This window comes from Berghia stephanieae, chromosome 4, assembly GCF_034508935.2.
Source record: "Berghia stephanieae isolate SIO BIC M18660-M18661 chromosome 4, UCSD_Bste_1.3, whole genome shotgun sequence".
NCBI classification, from domain to species: Eukaryota; Metazoa; Mollusca; class Gastropoda; order Nudibranchia; family Aeolidiidae; genus Berghia; species Berghia stephanieae.
The window spans coordinates 37,069,947-37,091,367 of NC_088363.1; the positions used below are offsets into that span (position 1 = coordinate 37,069,947).

At 36.5% G+C, this 21,421-nt stretch overlaps 1 protein-coding gene across 4 annotated transcripts in view; it reads left to right on the forward strand.

Annotated features, from left to right (window-relative positions):
* Nucleotides 1-1,021: 1,021 nt before the first annotated feature.
* The window catches only part of LOC144970521 (uncharacterized), a 53,153-nt gene continuing 32,753 nt past the window's right edge, over nt 1,022-21,421 (forward strand). The window contains exons 1-3 of one of the 4 annotated variants that reach the window (XM_078910253.1): nt 1,022-1,714; nt 17,834-18,015; nt 19,764-21,144. In XM_078910253.1, coding sequence (XP_078766379.1) covers nt 17,870-18,015; nt 19,764-21,144 — 1,527 coding nt within the window. In that variant the 5' untranslated portion in view covers nt 1,022-1,714; nt 17,834-17,869. Of the gene's footprint in view, nt 1,715-16,261; nt 16,447-17,833; nt 18,016-19,763; nt 21,145-21,421 lie in introns of those variants that run through there. The other 3 variants (XM_078910251.1, XM_078910250.1, XM_078910252.1) reach the window with 3 other exon arrangements.

The window sequence follows — 21,421 nt, forward strand, 5'->3', positions numbered from 1 at the left end:
ATGCTTTCCGGAGAATTTTTTTCATGAAGACGGCGATGGAGATAATGGCGCCCGATAGTTTAGAACCAGTTACTAGGCGTCATTACGAGTAAAGTGACGTCACGACTGGTAAACCCCATTGCTACAAGAGCTTGCGACTGGGGGAGGCAGGCTGCTGATTTGGTAGGTAGGATGCTTTTTTTCTTTCTTGTATTTTCTCTCTCTGCTTTGTTTTGCACTGTTTCATACACATTTGTTTTTTTTTTTTTTGGTTTTTTTTTTTGTTGTTTTTTTTTTTTTTTAGATCTTTAACTAACATGGAAAACGTAAATCAATACTGGACAGGAGAGGAGCAATGTCAATGCAACTATTTCAGCTTTTAAAAATTATTATATAGAGCAATATCCACTAAACGTGCTCAAAGCGCTTTACAATGGGTCCCTGGCCAACAGCATTACTTAACATTTTCGGACATAGTCAACGCTGTTAACTGTCAGGTATTCATTTTACACCTGAGTACGATGAGATAATGCGAGTAAAAAGCCTATTCCAAGGACTCAAGTATGCGCCGAGCGATGCTCGAACCCAGGACCTTCCGATCCGAAAGCGAGTGTCATACCACTGCACCATATCGCCGCACTACTTCTATATCTTAACTGAAAGACGAATACATAACATTCATTGAACTTCTCTTGTGATCATATGTAAATCTTAATAGTGCGTTTCAAAATCAATTGAAAGTAGGGGAGTTATTTCATAGTGCCACAACCTTCGTACTGTAAAATCTTAACTGAAAGAGTAATTCGTGATATGAGCATGCAGTCAGAAAGGCGTTTGTTGAACTTCTTTTAGTTTGAATATCTATGATGCGTTTCAAAATCAATAGAAAGTAGTTGTTGTTTTCCAATCAATGCCAATCAATAAATAGGACCAATTATTATTGTATACAATTATATTTTTAAAAAAACAAACAAAATTAAAGAAAGAAACAAATAAACAAAAAGGTTGAGACGATGAAATGGACCACGGGAAGTGATCATTTAGAATGAAAAGAAAATAAGAACTTGTGAGTTTGTTTTGTTTGGTTGTTTGTTTTTTTTTTTTTTCGCTTTTGTTTTTTTTTTTTTTTGTTTTTGTTTGTTTGTTTTTTTTTTTGCAAAGTAAAAAAAAAGGTATTAATTTTCCACCATAACGAGAAAAAAATCACCATCAAGTTTCGTATTTAATTTGTGGTTATAAAATTCAATTTCCAGCATTTAGTTCATCCCGACTTATTAATACCGCTTTGAATGCGATGGGTCACATATAATTTTATTATCAATCCGTGATAAATGCCACTTCCCAAGACTTGATGCATTTATCATACATACGCAAATTGAAAAGAAAACATGGGAAGATTAATTCACAAGTCTAAAGATAAGGCCACAATGGAGAGGTGAAGCGTTGGGTACGACGGAGCTGTAATTACATATACATAACGTACCATAAATCATTATCGAATTTTACGACTCTCTTCCATATTCTCCCAGTCCCTTTTGCGGCGGCACCGACCAATGGTGTCACGCCGAGGAATTTTCATCCGCAAACTTGTAGTCAGAGTGAGTGATAGTGATAGCCACTTCGGATTTGTTTGGACAAATTTATAGACCATGCTTTTGATGTTACAAGTTCCAGACCGGTGTGTGTTTAGATTTACTATTCAGTTTGTTGGCCCTTGGACTTAATACTCTGACAGGTGAGGCATTTTCGTTTTCAAACGTGACCAGCCTTCGTGTTGCTAATTTCAATTAGACCAATATAATTGTCAATGAATACATGTATTGATTATAATGATGAGATATTGAAAGTATTTTTTTTTTAGTTAAACAGTCTAAAAATGAAATCAAAATATTAAAAATTGAGTTTACTACTTAAATTTTTTTTTCTAAGCTGTCATGCAGCGGTAAACAGAAAGAGATTTTATTTCTTCGACATACCTACCTACATATCTATCTATATCTACCTATCTATCTATCTGTCTATCTATCTATCTATCTATCTATCTATCTATCTATCTATCTATCTATATATATATCTATCTATCTATCTATCTATCTATCTATCTATCTATCTATCTGTCTATCTATCTATCTATCTATCTATCTATCTATCTATCTGTCTGTCTATCTATTTATCTATCTATCTATCTATCTATCTATCTATCTATCTATCTATCTATCTATCTATCTATCTATCTATCTATCTATCTATCTATCTATCTAGTAGTAGTAGTAGTAGTAGTAGTAGTAGTAGTAGTAGTAGTAGTAGTAGTAGTAGTAGTAGTAGTAGTAGTAGTAGTAGTAGTAGTAGTAGTAGTAGTAGTAGTAGTAGTAGTAGTAGTAGTAGTTGTTGTTGTTGTTGTAGTAGTGTAGTGTAGTAGTAGTAGTAGTAGTAGTAGTAGTAGTAGTAGTAGTAGTAGTAGTGTAGTAGTAGTAGTAGTAGTAGTAGTGTAGTAGTAGTAGTAGTAGTAGTGTAGTGTAGTAGTAGTAGTAGTAGTAGTAGTAGTCGTAGTAGTAGTAGTAGTAGTAGTAGTAGTAGTAGTAGTAGTAGTAGTAGTAGTAGTAGTAGTAGTAGTAGTAGTAGTAGTAGTAGTAGTAGTAGTAGTAGTAGTAGTAGTAGTAGTAGTAGTAGTAGTAGTAGTAGTAGTAGTAGTAGTAGTAGTAGTAGTAGTAGTAGTAGTCGTAGTAGTAGTATTTTTTCCAGTGTGATAAATTTTATGTATTCTTCACCATAACGGATATAAAGTAATCCCGAGTTCCTATGTGGCTACACATTATAATTCAAGCATCTAGGTCATCCCGATATAATAGACCTTTGAGACAATGGGTTACAAATGGTTGTCAAGAATAGTTGCTAGGGCATAATGATGATGATAATAATAAATAATATGACATGTTGTTGAGCGCTGTCCATAAGCCAAACATCCCAAAGCACTTTACAGATAATGAATAACGCTATGAACAGAGGTAGTCAAACTATTTAACATGGAAACAAAATGCAGATTGTTAAACTAATACTATAGATAGAATGAAGTTGACGTCACTCGGGTCTTTATTATTGTCTTTTGCCATCCGTGTTTATGAGTAATTCTCACTAAACTATTATCCAGACTATGAAAGCTCATGGTTGGTCCGTTAAACGTCCGGATGGCAATGATGTGAGTTTCTTAGCCAAGCGCATACTATCTATATAGAGTATTCGCTTGGCTAAGAAGCTCACAGCATTGACATCCGGAAGGACAACGAACTAGCACAGAAAAATAGAATTACTCATAAACGCGGATGGCAAAAAGCAATAACAAAGACCTGAATGACGTCAACCTCATACTATCAATATAAATCGCAGTCGGCATGGCGGCAGAAAATGAATTGTGAAGAAGCGGGTGTTTGAAGCAGATTAAAATTTTGAGATATTCCCGATTTCTCTAATGGGTTGCGGTAGGGTGTTCCAGTGCATATTTTCCAAAAGTGGGGTGTTATGGTCGAATTTTCTTTTTTGGTATATTATTTTGCGGGCTGCTGAATTCTGGACCCGTTTTAATTTACCAGTTAGACGTCTATAATATGTTGGAGACCCGACAAAAGGAAGTTACAATAATCAAGTTTTGACAATACCAGAGAAACCATCATTTTTTTGGTGCCATTTCAGTTAAAAACTTTCTAACAAGGAATATTCTTTTGATATCAAAACTCAAAGACTAGCAGACATTATTGATTGGTCCTTAATTTGACATTGGTCTTGGGAATCGCCATCTGGCCACCTTGATGCCAGATTCATTTGTGCGCACCTACAGATGTTATTACCGTACTGATTTTATCGTTGATGTGTGTGTGTGTGTGTGTGTGTGTGTGTGTGTGTGTGTGATACAACAGACATGTTAAGAAAAGAAACAAAAGAAAGAAACAACAAAAAAAAAAAAAAAAAATCAACAACCCCCCCCCCCCAAAAAAAACAAAAACAAAAACAAACCACAAACAGCAAAACAATTATTGCTTGAAAATCAATAGTTTCAACTTGTTTTCCGCTTCATTATAGAATAGAAAACGATGATTATTATCTCATTGATTTACAAAAACGATTCATTTAACATATTTTTTTATGCTGTTCGCTATTTTTCTCTCTCTTTCAAATGTTCTTTTCTTCATTTACGTTCTTTGTTTTTGTTTTATTCTATTTAAAAATGATCTTTTCTTTATTTAGACTGACATCTGCTGAATTCAACGTTGCGTTCCCTGTGACCGATAGAAGACGGTGATGATTATGTTATTGATTTACAAAAAAAGATTCATTTAATTTTTTTTTTTATGCTGTTCGCTTTTTTGCCTCTCTCTTTAAAATGTTCTTTTCTTTATTTACGTTCGATTTTGGTTAGACGTCTATATTCTCTTTAAAAATGATCTTTTCTTTATTTAGACCGACATTAGCTGAATTCAACGTTGTATGCTGTTCGCTTTCTTTCTCTCTTTAAAATGTTCTTTTCTTTATTTATGTTCGGTTTTTTTTTCTCTTTAAAAATGTTCTTTTCTTTATTTAGACCTACATCAGCCGAATTCAACGTTGTGTTCCCTGTGACCCATCCTCTCAAATGGTCATTATGTCGGGATGAAGCAAAAATGCCAAAATTTTGAGGGACTCAACTATGCGCCGAAAGAGGCTTGAACCCAGGACCTTCCGATCCGAAAGCGAGTGTCATACCACTAGACCACATAGCCGCACAGAAGGAAAACAGTAGAAGCGAAGCGACTCGGGTTTAATCGCTACTGTCACTGTTCGGAGGGGGCGGAGGGGTTATCTTAGCTCTACTCGCATTAATGTTACTTTTCTCGTAATAAAGATGGACACAAGATTCAATATTTAAAGTTGTATTTTTGTGTCTGTCTTTGTTCCTTTTTTTTTTTTTTTTTTTTTTTTTTTTTTTTTTTTTTTTTGCTGCAATACAGAACACAGATCAAAACATATTCATTTAATGGAAATAAACAAGAATCATATATATAATACTTATAACTGTGGAATCGCAATTAAAAAGATAAAGATAATTATGTGACAGTGAAATCGAATCCCCACAAGCAATGGATTAAACCAACGTGCACTTATTTACAGGTCTGATAACTCAATTCCTTATGGGCTCATTGTTGTAATAGAATATCAACAACAACAAAAATGACGAAAATTTTTGTCCATTACGACAATGTTCAACTAGGCCCATAATGATGTTCGGATGTCAGACCTGCATATATGGATTAAACTCTCCATCTTATACAATTGCTTATAATATTTCTTGTGAACGTTTGAATGGTTTGCATGAATCAAATTATCGATTTTACTCCTTTACATAAAAAGTGATTCCATACGAGCCTCGCGTCTTGTCTGTTATAATATTATGATGCTATCTATGTAGCTGTTGGACTGGAACCCCAAGTCCAAGTAAGGTGATTTAAATGAGCTAATGATTAGTTTGTTTGCTTTTTCTGGGGGGAGGGAAGGGGAGGGGGAGGTAGGAGTGAGCGGCATAACACAGCATACGGATACCCCCTCCCCCCCCCCCCCTCCTTCCCCCGATAAAAAAAAAACAAAAAAAAAAAAAAACAACTAAAAACAAAACAAAAGACAAACAAACAAACAAAAACAGACAAAAAACAAACAAAAAAACAAACCACAAAACAATAAAAAACAACAACAACAACAAAAAATCATTAAAGAAACAAACAAAAAACAAACAAACAACAAATCAAATCAAAACAAAACAAAAGAGATTAAAAACATAAAAACAAAACAAAACAAAAAAAAATATAACAAGACAAAACAAAACAAAAACGAACCCTAAACTTGAAATCGGGTACATGAAGACGTGGGACTCAGTCCAACATCGGTATCTAGCTGAAATGATATAATTTTTTTAAAAAGCAGCTATAGATAAAATATCATATTTAATTCAAACTTGTATTGATCGCACTCTTTGCAGCAACCCCCTCCCCCTTTCCTCCTTTTAACCCTCTCCTTACCAATCGTAGGAAAATCGTCACGTTAGTTACGATACAACCAACATTTTTCTTATTCAAATTTCTTCTGTACATCATAAACTTTAAAGAAAACGAACAGTGTGTTGTAGAGCATGTTTTGCTAAAGAAATTATGTATGGCAAGAACTTCTTGCTATTATGTGATGAAAAAAAATAAATCTATTTTTATATTAGTTGGGAGTGAAGTTTTGGGGGAAATCCTGAAAATGGCTGGTAAGGAGAGAGTTAAGGAAAAAAAATTACATTGACATGGACTTAAATCGAGTACGTACGTACATATCTCTCGATATCCAAACTATTGCATTTCTTGATCTTTAAAAGTAGATACAAAAATTATTGAAGACTATACGATTCTTACACGTTTGCTTTTTAAAAATTTTGGACGTGCTCGTTCCCAACCGCTGCCCGAGCTTGCGACTGCTCGTTGGGAACAACGTTCGAATTCCAAAACGCAAGAGTGCAAGAAATCTTTTATTCTAGATACCCCTCAATCCATTTCGATTTCGTCATCTCTCAATAAAAGACATTTTCAAAAATATTTAAATGATAGATACTTTTTTCAAAAATCTAATTTTAGTGAAATTCAACGCTTGATTATCTGACGTCACAAATTATTATTATAGCTAGATATGTACTTAATACTTAAATTTGAATTCTTTTTATGGAACTTACTTTTTAAAGTGACTGCATAACTTTATTTAGAATGTTATAATTTTGTTATTTTGCTTGGCTCTTCTCCAGCTCTTTCTTTCATTTTCTTCTTTTGAGTCCCACTTTTATAACATCTGGTTGACATCTTACAAATAAAAACACAAAAATTATAATTGTGAATGTATGGATATTTTGAAGATATTCCTAGCAATTCTGTGAGTCTGTGATACTCATGGATTCCGTATTTCGTGCTTGTGAAAAGAAATTATAGATATAGATATATCATTATCATTACACGTTACGATTTAGGTAGAGTTTTAGAATAGAATCGAATAAGAAATTGACAAAATATCAACGAATGACAAGGTCAAGAAGTGCAAATCCATTCGCCAACGACCAGAACAATGGGATTTCGTTGCAGACACTTAATTAGTGTTTTAACACGAATGAAAACCCATTCTCTGACAACCCATCAATCATTAGAAGGGCTTTTAGCCGTCTGTCTTGTCTCCCCTTGTGAGAGGATTTGCTGAACTGCCTACTTGAAATTTCAAATCAAATTATATCAAATTATAAAGCACAATATCCACTAAACGTGCTCAAAGCGCTTTTCAAAGGATCCCTGACCAACAGCAACATTTAACAAAGAACGAGACATGACGCCTGTTAGGCGATGTTACACTTTTTTTTTCGACAGAGACAACGCTGTTAACAGCCAGGTACTCATTTTACACCTGAGTTAGGTGAGAGAATGTGAGTAACGAGCATATTTCAAGGACTCAACTATGCGCCGGACGAGGCTTGTACCCAGGGCCTTCCGATCCAAAAGCGAGTGTCATACCACTAGACCACATAGCCGCACAGAAGAAAAACAGTAGAAGGAAAGTGACTCGGGTTTAATCGCTACTGTCACATTTCTCTTTGTGGAAACCGTAAGACCTGATATCAAGTAGAATTGAACCCCGGCTTCAAAGGGCTAAAATAGAAAAAAAGAGAGAAAAAAAAAAAGGGGGGGGGGGGGGGGGGGGTAATTCAAAACTATCGAGGCGTGTTGAGAGGACAATAGGTAGGTCTTGTACCTGATAAATGGCGAACAATGGGCTCTTTTCATTCCTTTACCGGCGAGGAGGCCGGGGCGGGGACGAAAGGAACACTTTCAGCTCAACTTGCACGGAATTGCGTTCGTCGAACAGCAAAACAAATAGGAAGGCATAATACCTGCTGTAAATTATATGTCATTAGAGTTGATAAAACCGCATGTGATCGATATTTGCTTTTAATTCAAGTCTTTGTTTGTTTTGATTTGTTTTGTTTTATTTTAGTTCTTTGAGGGAGGAGAAGGGGTGAGGATGGGGTGGGGAGTCTTGTTTTCTCTCTCTTTATTTTTTTTTTATTTCTCATTTAAGTTGAATCAATATTAGACACAGAGATTTCTTGTTTTATTCCCTCTTCTTTCCCACGCATTCTGGGAATTCAAAAACACGACAACTGTCCTCGTATAACCCTAAGAAGGTGTTGAAAACATCTGCTGACATTTATATAGAGAGAGAGGCGTCATCCCTACCTCTTAACGTCTCTTTTCTGTGTTAGCTACAGACACATCCAATCGTAAAGCACTGACTTTTATGATTAGAATCTATCTAGTTTTCACGTTTCACGATGTGTCCTCTCTTTTCCTGATTCTGTGGTACTTTATTTTTATTTAAGCTCTATATTCCTCTCTTTCCCTACCCCTAACCTTCCTTAAACCCCTTTCATCTCTTTCTATGCGGTCTAGTAGTATGGCACCCGCTTTCGGATGGGAAGGTACTAAGTTCGAGCCTCTTTCGGCGCATAGTTGAGTTCTTGGAAAAGGCACTTTACTCACATTCTCTCACCGTACTCAGGTATAAAATGAGTACCTGATCGTTAACTGCGCTGTCTCTGTCCGAAAATAAATTTTGTAATATCGCTTAACAGGCGTCATGTCCCGTCCTACAGGTTAAGTGTTGCCGTTGGCCAGGGACCCCGTGTAAAGTGCATTATACACACACACACACACACACACACACACACACACACACATATATATATATATATATATATATGTGTGTGTGTGTGTGTGTGTGTGTGTGTGGAGAGAGAGAGAGAGAGAGAGTAAGAAAGAAAGAAAGTGAGAGAGAGAGAGAAATGAAGATAGAAAGTAAAGATAGATAGATAGATAGATAGAGAGAGAGAGAGAGAGAGAGAGAGAGAGAGAGAGAGAGAGAGAGAGAGAGAGAGAGAGAGAGAGAGAGAGATATGTAAAGCAGGGGAGAGGAAAGAGTTAGAGACACAACAAAATTAAAACATAACTTCGATGACCATAATGTTTTTTTGCTGTCTATGAAGAGGAAGTTGCATAATAAGTTCTGACTCTCTCTTGCGCCATTCGTGGAATTTAGATAGCCGCTGTTCCTATCATTTTAAAATGAAATTCCAGTTCGTTTAAGCTTGTGTCAACGAATTACAAAATTTAAAATGATTTAAACTAAATGGCATGCAACTTATTTAAAAGATAGACAATGCATCAATTTTTTTCCCACTTGATCTTGATCAAATTTTGCAACAAAACTAAGACAACAACAAACTCAATTTCTTGGTCCAAAGGGAATATCAAATGAGATGGATTCATTTTAAGCCACTCTTGCAAAAACAAACCATAACTGTTCTTACACTTTTTAAAAGAATAAACCCAAAAAACTAAAAAAAAATTTAAAAAATAAAAAAAACCTCACCCCCCCCCCCCCCCCCAAATAAAAATAAAACAAACAAAACAAAACAAAAACAAAACAAACAACAAACAAAGAACATTTTTAAAAGCACAAAATCCTACCCCCAATTAAAAGAAAAGAAACAAACAGACCGCCACCCCCCCCCCCCCCCCCCCCCCCCCCAAAAAAAAAAAAAAAAAAAAAAAAAAAAAAAAAACCCAAACAAATGTGTAGGCTGATCGTTTCTGCACTATCCTTTCTTAAAAAAATATAGCATTGTGGAGAACATTGTGCTTATTTATTGAGTCAATAAAAAAATTGATACGGCGCACAACTCTACTGAAAGATTTGAAAATTAGAAATGTATTTTTTACAGATAGATAAACAGATAACTTGATTTCCTTTTATAATTTAAAGTCAGTTTGAAAGTTCGTTGAGTCAATCAGATAATATCATAAAATATGTACCGACGACACTTGGCTCCCAAAATCAACTAATTTTGACACTGTTAAAAGTTGTCAATTTGCGTCATCTATTTATACTTAGATGCCTTTCGCGTCTCGACCGAAAGATCGGGTCGCCTTGGCTGTTTCCAGTATTTCCTGTGTGAGGTGTCTCCAATATTGCCGGTCCTCTGCTAGGGTTCTCAGATTTTCAAGGTCCCCTGCCGTTATGAGACTAATGCTTTGTCCAAGTGTTGTGAGGTTTTTGTTTAGGATCACGGGGAGTGTTGTGATCGGTCTTCCTCTGAAAAGGTTCCCGTGTTTTTGGAAGTATCCCGACATGGCTTGGTTTGCTGGTATGTTTTTGTCCCTGCGTAGTATGTGACCGAAAAGTTGCCATCGTTGTTGTAAAATGTCAAGGGAGATTGGTCTTTCTTTTGTGATCTTATAGAGTGATTCATTTGAGATCTTTTTGGGGTATTTGATGTCCAGTACCCTTCTTAGCTGTGTGCGATGGAAGGCATCCAGATGTTCTTCTTCGGATTTTGTCAACGCCCAAGTGCCGCAGTTATACAGAAGTACCGGTTTTACAAGAGCATGGTACAGTTTCAGTTTGGTTTTTCTCTTTATTTTGTCACCTCTAATCCATACATTGGTGAGTTTACTGAGTGCGGCGTTTGATAGCTGTTTTCTTCTTTGTACATCCTCGGTGTCTCCAATTAGTGAGCCGACTTTCTTTGTTCTTTTCCATTCCTCTTTGTTCCTCGATATTGTTGTAAATTCGGTTTTATTGGCATTGACTTGGAGGTTATATTTCATGAGGGTATTTTGTATGATGTCTATATTTGCTGGTGTTGATCCAATAAAATCGACATCATCTGCATAGGCGATTTCTCTAGGGATTGCATTCTCAATATGAGTCGTTGGTTTTGGAATGACTTTTCGAACTTCTTTCAGAGCGTGTTCTAAGTATATTGTGAACAGAATCGGGCTCAGACTATCTCCTTGGGGGGTCCCGATGTTACTTTCGAACTGCGTCTGTTTTGTGGCCCCGTATATCCTTTGTTGTATCTTTGTGTTGCTGAGGAGAAATCGGATTATTCGGAGCTCGTCTTCGTCTACTATTTCTGTTAATATCTCCAAAAGTTTTCCTCTGTCGATCGTATCAAAGGCTGCGGACATATCGATTCCGGTTATTGTTATGGATATGTTTTCTTTGAGTGCCTTTGCTGCCAACCATTTATGTGTCCATACAACGTCCGATGTGCTTCGGTCTTGGCAAAACCCGCTTTGGCTATGTGATAGATAATTTTCTATTTTCGGTCTAATTCTGTTGAGGACAATAGTTGACAGTGTTTTTCTTATGGTATTCAGTAATGTTATTGGGCGCAGGTTGTTTACGGGTCCTTTCGTTTTTCCTGGTTTTTGTATTGTAATTAGGACACCGCTGTTTATGTCCCAGTCTTTGTGTGTTGAGAATGTTTTGTTCATTATGTTTGCAATGCTCAGATCCAGGGAGAGGGTACCGCATTTCAGCAATTCAGCGGGAATTTCATCTTCGCCTGGGGATCTGTTATTGTTTAGGCACTTTATGCTATTTCTAACTTCAGTTGTTGTGATGCGGTTGTTTAGGTCTCTAGGGTTTCCTGAGAAGGGCGATATTTGTGAGACTTGTTTGTGAAATTTCTGCTGGAAGTGGTCAGTTACAATGTCAAGGATATCGTTGGGATTTGTTGTCTGTTTGCCAAATTTATCCTGTAGTTTTGGGTTCTCGAATGGTTTTCGGTTCAGAGATTTCGTCGCTTTGAACATAGACGATGCGTTATTTTTGGACTTTTCTATGTCTTCCACTTTTTTGTCTAATTCCTCGTTTCTGTGTTTTATTGTAAGTGATCGAATTGAATGCAGTATTTTGTTTCGTTCCGTTTTCAGGTTTATTATTTCTTCCGAGTCTTTCGTGTTTTGTATCCTGATCCTAAGTTCTTTTTGTTGCCGCGATAGATCGTTAATAGCGATGTTAGGCGTTCGATTTGGTTTGTTCTTAGTTGTATTAATAGAGCCTGCACTTTCTTCCCCGCATATTTCATTGCCGCTTGCGTCTCTTTCCATTCATTGTTTGGATTACTGTTTTGCTTTATTTTCCATAGACTTGAGTTAAGTTCATATTGGTAATGAATGCGACATTCTCGCTCATTTACTATTTTTGCCGTGTTTATTTTGACTGCCGTTTTACCTTTCTGTCTTCGTTGTCTGTACACATTTATGTTGAAATTCGTTTTTACAAGTTTGTGATCGGATGTTAGCAGTGTACCACCGTATGATCGCGAGTTGGTTGAGTAGTGTTTATGGCGGTGTCGACATATGATATAGTCTATTTGGTTGTGTATTGTTATCATTTTGTCTTGGGTTTGGTCTTTCCTTTGTCCTACCCATGTTGTCTGGTGTCTTAATGGGTGGTTGAAAGCACTGTTTGTTATGAAAAGTTTTTTCTGTTCACAGAACTGGACTAATTTTTCTCCGTTATCGTTACGTTTTCCTTTTGAGTATGATCCTAAACATAGTGTGTCACTGTCGAGACGTTTTCCTACTTTGGCATTAAAATCTCCAGCAATTATTAATATTGATTTGTTTCCTATTTTGTTCAGTGTATCGTCTAGGTCTTTGTAAAATTTATCAGTTTCCTCTGGGTATTGTTTTGCGCGTTGACTTGTTGGTGCGTAAACATTTACGATTGAGATAGTGAACGTCTTCTTACCGTGATCGTCTTTGTTATCGTTATTCTGGTTCCTTGAATTGATCTTACACTTAAGCTCAAGAACACATATTCTGTCCGAAAGATTCCATTCGTCACTAGTCAAATCCCTGCAGTTTTTATTTATGAGAAATCCACATCCATAGTGAGGTGAACTGGAAGCAAAGCACAGCAGTCTGTGACCATTTATTGTTTGGTCGACGCCATCTTGGATCTTCGTCTCTTGTAAACACAACACATCGATTTTATAACTTTCTAAATCTTGACACAGTTGTTCCTTTCGAATGTTACTTTTAATAGATCTTAAGTTAAAAGTTCCAATATTAAGATTAGTCCACATCAGGTAAAAATTAAAGATTCCACACAGTGAATAAATGGAAACATAAGACTATCCACTGAGCCGAAGCTCAATGTCAACAGGTGTCAGCCATGTTGTCCGGGATCTATTTATGACATCAAGTATTATTATTACTTCCGTTGTGTTGTTGATTTAGCGGTGATCAGTTTTGTTATGATATGTTTGTTGTGGTGTGTGTGTGTGTGTGTGTGTGTGTGTATGTTTGTGTGTGTGTGTGTGTTGTGTGTGGTGTCTACATGTGTGTGTGTGTGTGTGTGTTGGCATTTTTCAGCAAATCGTGGCATTCATAGTGATATTATTCACTTGATCACATAAAGGTATTTCAGTCGCCATTTTGATTCTTTTTTTACTATTAGGGTTAGCTCGAGAGGTTAGTCATAAGTGTTATTAAAGGTAATAGGGTGTTTGTTTTTCCATTAGTTAAGTAAAGGGGAGACATTCCGAAAGCTCCTACATCCCAGTATTCTTTAAATTTGTATTTTCACCTTTGATCTTTTGTCAGCACGGTGGTAGAACAGCACATTCAACGTTCAAAATTCCAATTCCAATAACGGATAACAGCACCTGTAGCATCAGTCGCCAATCAGACACAGCTAAGTTACTGAAGAGTAGTTCTCTCATAATTTGGGATGAAGCACCTATGATGGACAGGCGTGTGTTTGAATGTGTGAGCAGGACATTTTGTGACATAACAGGCAGTTCAAAACCTTTTGGGGGCAAAGTGGTTGTACTTGGATAGGATTTTTGGCAAATTCTACCTGTTGTTAACAAAGGAAGTTAAGCCGATATATTAAGTGTCACACTTAACAAGTCAATTATTTGGAATTTTGTCACCATTTTTCACATGAACAATAACATGAGGGTTACTGATGACAATAACTGTTTTGCAAATTGGCTTCTCCGCATCGGAAATGGTACAGAGCCGTTTTTCAGCGAAATAGGAAAGTATTCTGTTAAATTACCTACAGCGCTATGCCTTCCTAAAATGACCCAGAATGCTTGATAAATGCTCTATACAATGATTTGAATCTGAACTTTGCGGATGAACGTTATCTATCAGAGAGAGCAATTTTGACTACAACCCATGAAAATGTTGACAAAATAAATGCAGCCGTTCTGTCCAGGTTGACCTCATCAACTGAACAAATTTACCGCAGTGCTGATTCCATTCAAAGTGACTCTGACATCAACTTATACCCGATTGAATTCTTGAACGAACTTACACCTCCCGGACTTCCTCCACATGCATTACATTTGAAAGCCAGCACGTCAGTCATGCTGCTTAGAAATATAAATCCTAAATCAGGCCTCCTAAATGGCACCCGTTTGTTAATAATTAAATTAGGTTCAAACGAATTACAAGCCAAGATAATTACCGGGAGTAGAGCTGGCGACATAGTGTTTATCCCTAGAATCAATCTGACGACAACAACTGATTCGGGTTTACCATTTATTATAAATAGAAGACAGTTTCCGGTAAAATTGTCATATGCAATGACAATTAACAAGTCTCAGGGGCAGACATTAAGCAAGGTGGGGATTTTCTTACCACAACCGGTATTCACACAAGGACAACGGTATGTTGCTGTGTCACGGGTCAGAGGCTATAGTGGCTTACACTTCATGTTGGGCCAAACAGAAAAATCAACCGAAGATATACCAAATTACACAGACAACGTTGTTTACCAATCTGCCCTCATTAAATGATGGTGAGTACAGTATCGAATGAAAAAAGTTCTTTCCCCGCGAAATTGCGGGGTTTTTACTAGTTAAGAAAATAAAAAGACACACACACACACACACACACACACACACACACACACACACACAAAACAACAACAAAATGAAACCCCACAACATCCCCACCCTCCAAAGAAAGAGAAAACAACAAAAGCAAAATAAAACCAAAGTAAACAAAGGAAACAAATAGCGATAAAAGGGGGAAAATATCTACCCCAATAGATCTTTTGAATAATATAAGTGCATGCCTCGTGTGTTAGGACGAAATTATACCAAGAAAGGCATTAGGGTATTACAATCATATTAAGTAGAGCTGGCAGACCTACCTAAGCATTTAAACACTCACGCTTCACTGATTTAACCCTTATGAGGCCACACTAACGACAAAACGTTGTCCACACTTCATTTCAAAACAAAGGATTTTCAAAATTAAAAATAAATAAAAATAAGAAATACATAAAATTTCCTTTATTCATCCCATAGGGGAAATTGTTCTCTAGGGTCTATTCCAAGGGAAGACTGGAATAGTCCAGGGGTCAGTCGCAGTGCAGCGCCACAAATTGAATTAGGGCGAGGTGACTTAACTTGCTCAGGGCCAAAAAAGCGCAGCGGTGGGTGATCGAACTAGGTACCTTGCGGGTACTAAGCGAAGACCGTACCGCTGAGCCACGCTGGATTATCAAATGTTAATAAATGAATACCAGAGACAGATATCTCTAATTAAATCCCTCTTTGATATATGCATAAAGAAAACAATTCTAGACTTTAACACGAGAAGAACAATTTAAGAAGAAAATAGACGGCTATGTTTATAAAACATACAGAATAAAACAACAACAGCCCCCCCCCCCCCCAAAAAAAAAAAAAAAATCACCTCATCATTTCCATACACAAGTCTAGATATTATCTTGACTGCTTTTACTGAAAAAAAAAATGTATTATCGCCTAGCAGGCGCCATGTCTCGTTCTACATGTTACGTGTTGCTGTTGGTCATGGACTTTTGTAAAGCGCTTTGAGCACGTTTAGTGGATATTCCTCTACAAAAAAGCTCAAGCTCAAGTCTGCAGAGTACCAGGCCAAAAATCCTCTCTTGCTGTTGCAGACTTTGGGCATGTCTGGAGAAAATGTTGTCGTATACTGAAGAAGAAAAAAAAATAAAAAAGCATCGAAAATAAAATTGGCCAGAAAACTCGTCCTCCAAATATCTATCGATTAAAATGATCCTCAGCATGTCAAAAACTACCAAATCCGGAACTTCAGGAATTACCAACCTTAAGAGTATTTGACAAAACAAGGGTTATATTATTTAATCGATCGATATTTGAAAGACGAGTTTTCTGGCCAAAATCACTTTTCATGTTTTGTTTTTTTTTTTTTTTGGTTAGTTGTCCAGAGAAGTACAACAGAATAGCCATTAACTTCTAAAACGTCAGGGGTGTTGAAAGGGTTAATGCGTTTTTTGCTGAAGTGGGTCCGTGCTCTAAGGGATTAAGATGCATTATGCGTAATTCCTTTTGGTTGTAGATTAAGCTCTAGTCACACAGAACAATAGTAGGTGTGTGAAGCGATATTGCGAACATGTTGAGTTCAATGCTATAGATAGAGGTCAGGTGTGAATTGAAAGATGGGAGGTTGATTTATAGCTATGGCCGACGAGAAAATTTCATTAAAAACAAAAGATAGAACAAGGATTGACCGTTCTGTGGATTAATCAAAAATTTTCAAGATGCAGGTAGGTGGTAATTTCATTTATAAGTGTTTTCAATTCCGGGCATTTAAATTGTGCTTTGAACACATTGAGTTGATATTGCGCTAAATAAAAACATACGTATAGATAGTATGCGCTTGGCAACTCACAGCATTACCATCCGGAAGTATACCGGACCAACACACAAAACCCCGTGTAACCATGAACGTTTATGGTCTGGATAATACTTTAAAGTGGGAATTACTCATAAACGTGGATGGCAAACAACAATAACAAATACCCGGGTGACGTCAACTTCATTCTATCTATAATATTCTTATTTGAGAAATACTGATGATATGCGTTTAAGTAAAATACTCAACAATTCTTCCCGCCAGATCAATCGTGCAAACAAAATTATGTGTACCCTTGTGTTTCCAGTCTGATTCAGAGAAGTCAATGAGAACTACTCGCCCAACTGGCGGTCTAAAAACAAACAAAAAGTTTAGTGACGTCAGCTTCGTTCATTCTTTCGAGCAAGTCTAACATATGTTGTGAATTAATTCATAAATTGAACACGCGTGTAACTTATAATGCATCATTAAGTGTTCACGGCAATTCTTTAATTTTAAGCATTTAGTGTCATCAAAACTGATTTTAAAATGTCACGAACATCATGTTCAAAGGCGTTTCCATGTCTAAAAGATATTTAATAATTTGCATGGAAATGATATGCCCAGTTATAAATGATCAGTAAATGTGTTTGTTCTTCAAGTGTGTTAGTTAACGTGACGGACTCAATGTTTACACTGCATATTCGCCACAAAGGATTAGTGTGATATTTCGATTACCTGAAATTGAATACGTTGCCTTCAACGTTGAGTTAATTTACATTGGGGGTCCTGATAGCTCAGATGATAGAGCACTTGTTTCACACGCAAAGGGACCAAGATTGATCCCGGATACAGTCAAGTATTTTTCCTCTTCTGACACTACTTCTACCCAACAGCGGATGTCAGAAACAATCTTGACTTACACATTTTTGGGGGGATATATAACACATTGACAGTAGTGCTCAATCTAAGTGAGTCAGTCAGTTGATGCAAAGAAGAAGAAGAGAGAGAAGATGAAGAAGAAGAAGAAGAAGAACTTAACCTTTTGTTTGTATATTATAGGACTTTGTGTGCTTTTAATGTTCCTGCATCAATTTGATCTCTTCTCTTGTTTGTTTTAACTATTATTTATATTTTCAAAAACAACAAGGGTATTTAAATGTCTTTTGACTTATGTAACCCTTAATTTTATGATAAGAAGAAGAAGAAACCCTCCGCATTATGCGCCATAGAGAATCACAGCAAGTAAGTACCTTACGACAGGCATGTAATTGTCCATAATATTTTCAACAGAAATTTCTTGTTCTTGTCTTCATTAGAACCCGCGACCAAGGCGCCGAAGCAGAGACTGTGTGATGGAGGTGGTGAAGGACCTCACGTGTCCCATCTGCCTTGAGTTCTACTCACACCCCGTCATACTTCCGTGTAGTCACATCATGTGTAAACAGCCATGTGCAGATCAGTTATTCGAAGGGAATTTCATCAGATGCCCGGTTTGCAGGTTTGTTTTCTTTTTCTGTCTCTACTTAAGCTCGCTATTTATGCTATGCGCTTAGCTAAAATGCTCACAATATCCACCGTCCTGGTACCCCCACACAAAATCATGCATAATCTTGATAGTCTTATTGATAAAATTTAGTGAGAACATCATAAAAAAGGCTGTCTAAAATAATAACAAAGAGCTGAATGACGTCAACTTCGTTCCAAATGCCAAAATGGTGGAGAGGGTTGTTTAACTCTTTACCGACTATTTTCCCGATTCTCCCAAAACGTCATGCCCATCCAAAATATGAATGGATTTTAAAAATCTACCTCAAAGGGAATAAATATATGATATAAATAATTTTGTTCACCCAAAACGAATGTGCAACACATAATTAAGTTCTCATAATTATAACAAGAAAGTACTTTCGACTTTGTGATGTACGAAAGGAGTCAGAATGAGATGAATATTTGTGTCGTAACGAATGTAACGATTTTCCTATTGCTGACAAGGAAGGGTTAACTTGATGCTGGGCCTTTGGCATGCAGTCATGTGACATGTTTGTTACCACAACTATAATATTAATATCGTGGAAATATACTCAACGCTTTAACCCTCTCCTTACCAACCATTGTAAAATCGTCAAATTCGTTTCGATACAGCCAACATTTTTCTCATTCTTATTTATTTTGTAGCATAATATAAGATTAATACATACTTCGTTATACAGCAGATGGTTTGGCTGTACAAAATCATGTGCAACACGTACGTATTGCTTTTGTGACTGAGTAAAAAGCACATTATTTTTAGTGTTGGGTTGGAATGCAGTTTCAGAATAAAACCATGAGAATAGCACTGGCAAGGAGAGAGTTAAAATAGATGCCTCATCGTATATAGTTTGCCCACTTAATGTTCTTATTCGAGCTATATTCTTGTGAAATTATACTATAATAAAGTATCATTGAATTGAAGATAATGTTTTAGTTGTGTTCAAATTGATTTTCAATTTCCTTGAACAATAACGTTATATATATATATATATATATATATATATATATATATATATATATATATATATATATATATATATATATATATATATATATATATATATATACACACACATATATATATATATATATATATATATATATATATATATATATATATATATATATAATATATATATATATATGATTAAAATATACTCGTTACAACAACATTTAAAAACACGCAATTCGTTGCTTTCGGTCATCAGACCTGCAAATATGTGTGTACGTAGCGCAAAAGCAATTGTTTCCCCATATTATTCATTAAGCTTTAGAGACAAGACAAGGCATAAAAATGTGTAATCCACATCAAGTCAACATCATTTTAACGATTAGAACGACTTTTGACAATTAAATTTTCCACTGAGTTGTGCATCATAATTACATACTTTAGCTTAGTTTCAGTACTGCAGATTCATTTATTTATCTCACTACCTGCACAAGCATGAGACATACTTTGGCCTTATCAAATATATCGCATGAAAAGGTCAGTATTTGTAGGAGATTCAAAGGGGCTGCTTTGGTGAGAGATAATGACGACATATTCTCTTTGTTGACCTTGGCTTTCAACCATGTCGTTCAATTTATTGTGGTATCGATTCCAGAGCAGGGTCCACATTCTTCAGCTTCAACTTTACGGTGGTAAGACGATAACAGAAATAAAATCGAGTAAACTTAACAATTAAAAAGTCACACAAATTGTTTTCTTATTTTCAGAGATAATTGCTACGTGAGTGGTGGCCTGTCCAGTCTTCCAAGGGTGATTACCATTGAAAGCATTATCGAAAAAATCCGTGCCGAGAGGAAGAAACGAAATGCAGTAAGTCAAGGTCAAACAAGGGAAAGCAGTTTTGATGACGTATTTTCTGACGTCACATCCGAAAACAGAGCAAGCGACAGGACTCCCGTGTCCTCGCCCTCATCAGTCGCACCCATTTGTAGCAGTCCTTATTTCCCAGGGGATAGGAATTCTCCTGTCTCATTTTCACCAAGAGATCTTGTAAATGATGCGCCATCATCAGCGTCTACTGTTTTGTGGAGACCAATACCGTCAGGAAATGATACACCATCAGCACTTGAGTCATATTTCCCTTCCATGTCGTCTCAAACGACGACACCAAGACATGAGTCTGAAGATACAATTATGGAACCATCACCCCATTCAAATAATACGACACCCCCACAGAGTCTACGACAGAACAATAGTGTAACACAAAATGTCCCATTTTCAACACGCACACAAATCGTTCCATACTCGACAACATTGTCAAGCCATAATATACCGGAAAATGTCGAAAGACATTCATCTAACAGCATTTGCCATTTCACAACCCATAGACCATCACAAACGCCCTCAGCATCTCAAATTTCAACCACTTACAGCGTCAACAGAAGGAGCAGACACAATGCAACAAGAACAACTCATTTTTCAACTCGACATTCAAACTCCCAAGTAAATTCTGAAAGCGTTGTCTCACAGACAAATCAAACTAATGCCGGTTTCACATTTTCAAATAACCCCTATGATGAGATGCAAGGAACAAATAATGGCATTTTCAACGGAGACCAAGTCGTACAAACTTCTACCCCGAGGTCTGATCTAAGAAATATTCGATTGTGTCATGAACAATCTCTGGCCAATCTAAAGGCGTGTTCTGATTCCATAAGAGCGCTTCAACAGTCTAGGCCTTTCTTCAGAAACGGTCAGTGTGACTATATCTTGAATACCCTAACAACAAACCGTTCTGATTCAACCCATGCAGGTGATGAAGCAAATGAAACGAGATCCTTTCTCAGTCACATTACCGATATTTTGTTTGATTCATCGGGGAGCGATGGATCGCCAAGATTGAACCAAACAGACAATACTCTAGTCCCTTTACAATTTATTTCAGACAATATTTTTACGAATCAAATTACATCGCTTCCTGGTGCAGCTAATGTGAGATCTCAATTCAACAATGATGGGCAAATAGTCTGTGAAGCGCAGAGTGACGGGGCAGAAAACGTTCGATTAGGGAATGAAATTGCTTGTGACGGAGGACGTCATGAATCAACGCAGAAAGTCGGCGAAAACGGGGAGGTGTCCTCTGTGAAGGTGGGTGAACCATATTTTAAATTGATATTGGATTGATTTCGAGATTAGTTGTCAGTTATAGTGAAATTATTTAATCACATTTATTGGTCAATCGAATATTTATTGAACATTGGTCATTATTACGGTAATTAAGTGGGGATAAGGGAAACGTGACAACTTGGTAAATGGTCTTTGCGTCGTACCCAAATAATAATGATGATTGTGATGATGGTGATGATGATGATGATGATGATGATGATGATGATGATGATGATGATGATGCTGATGGTGATAATAA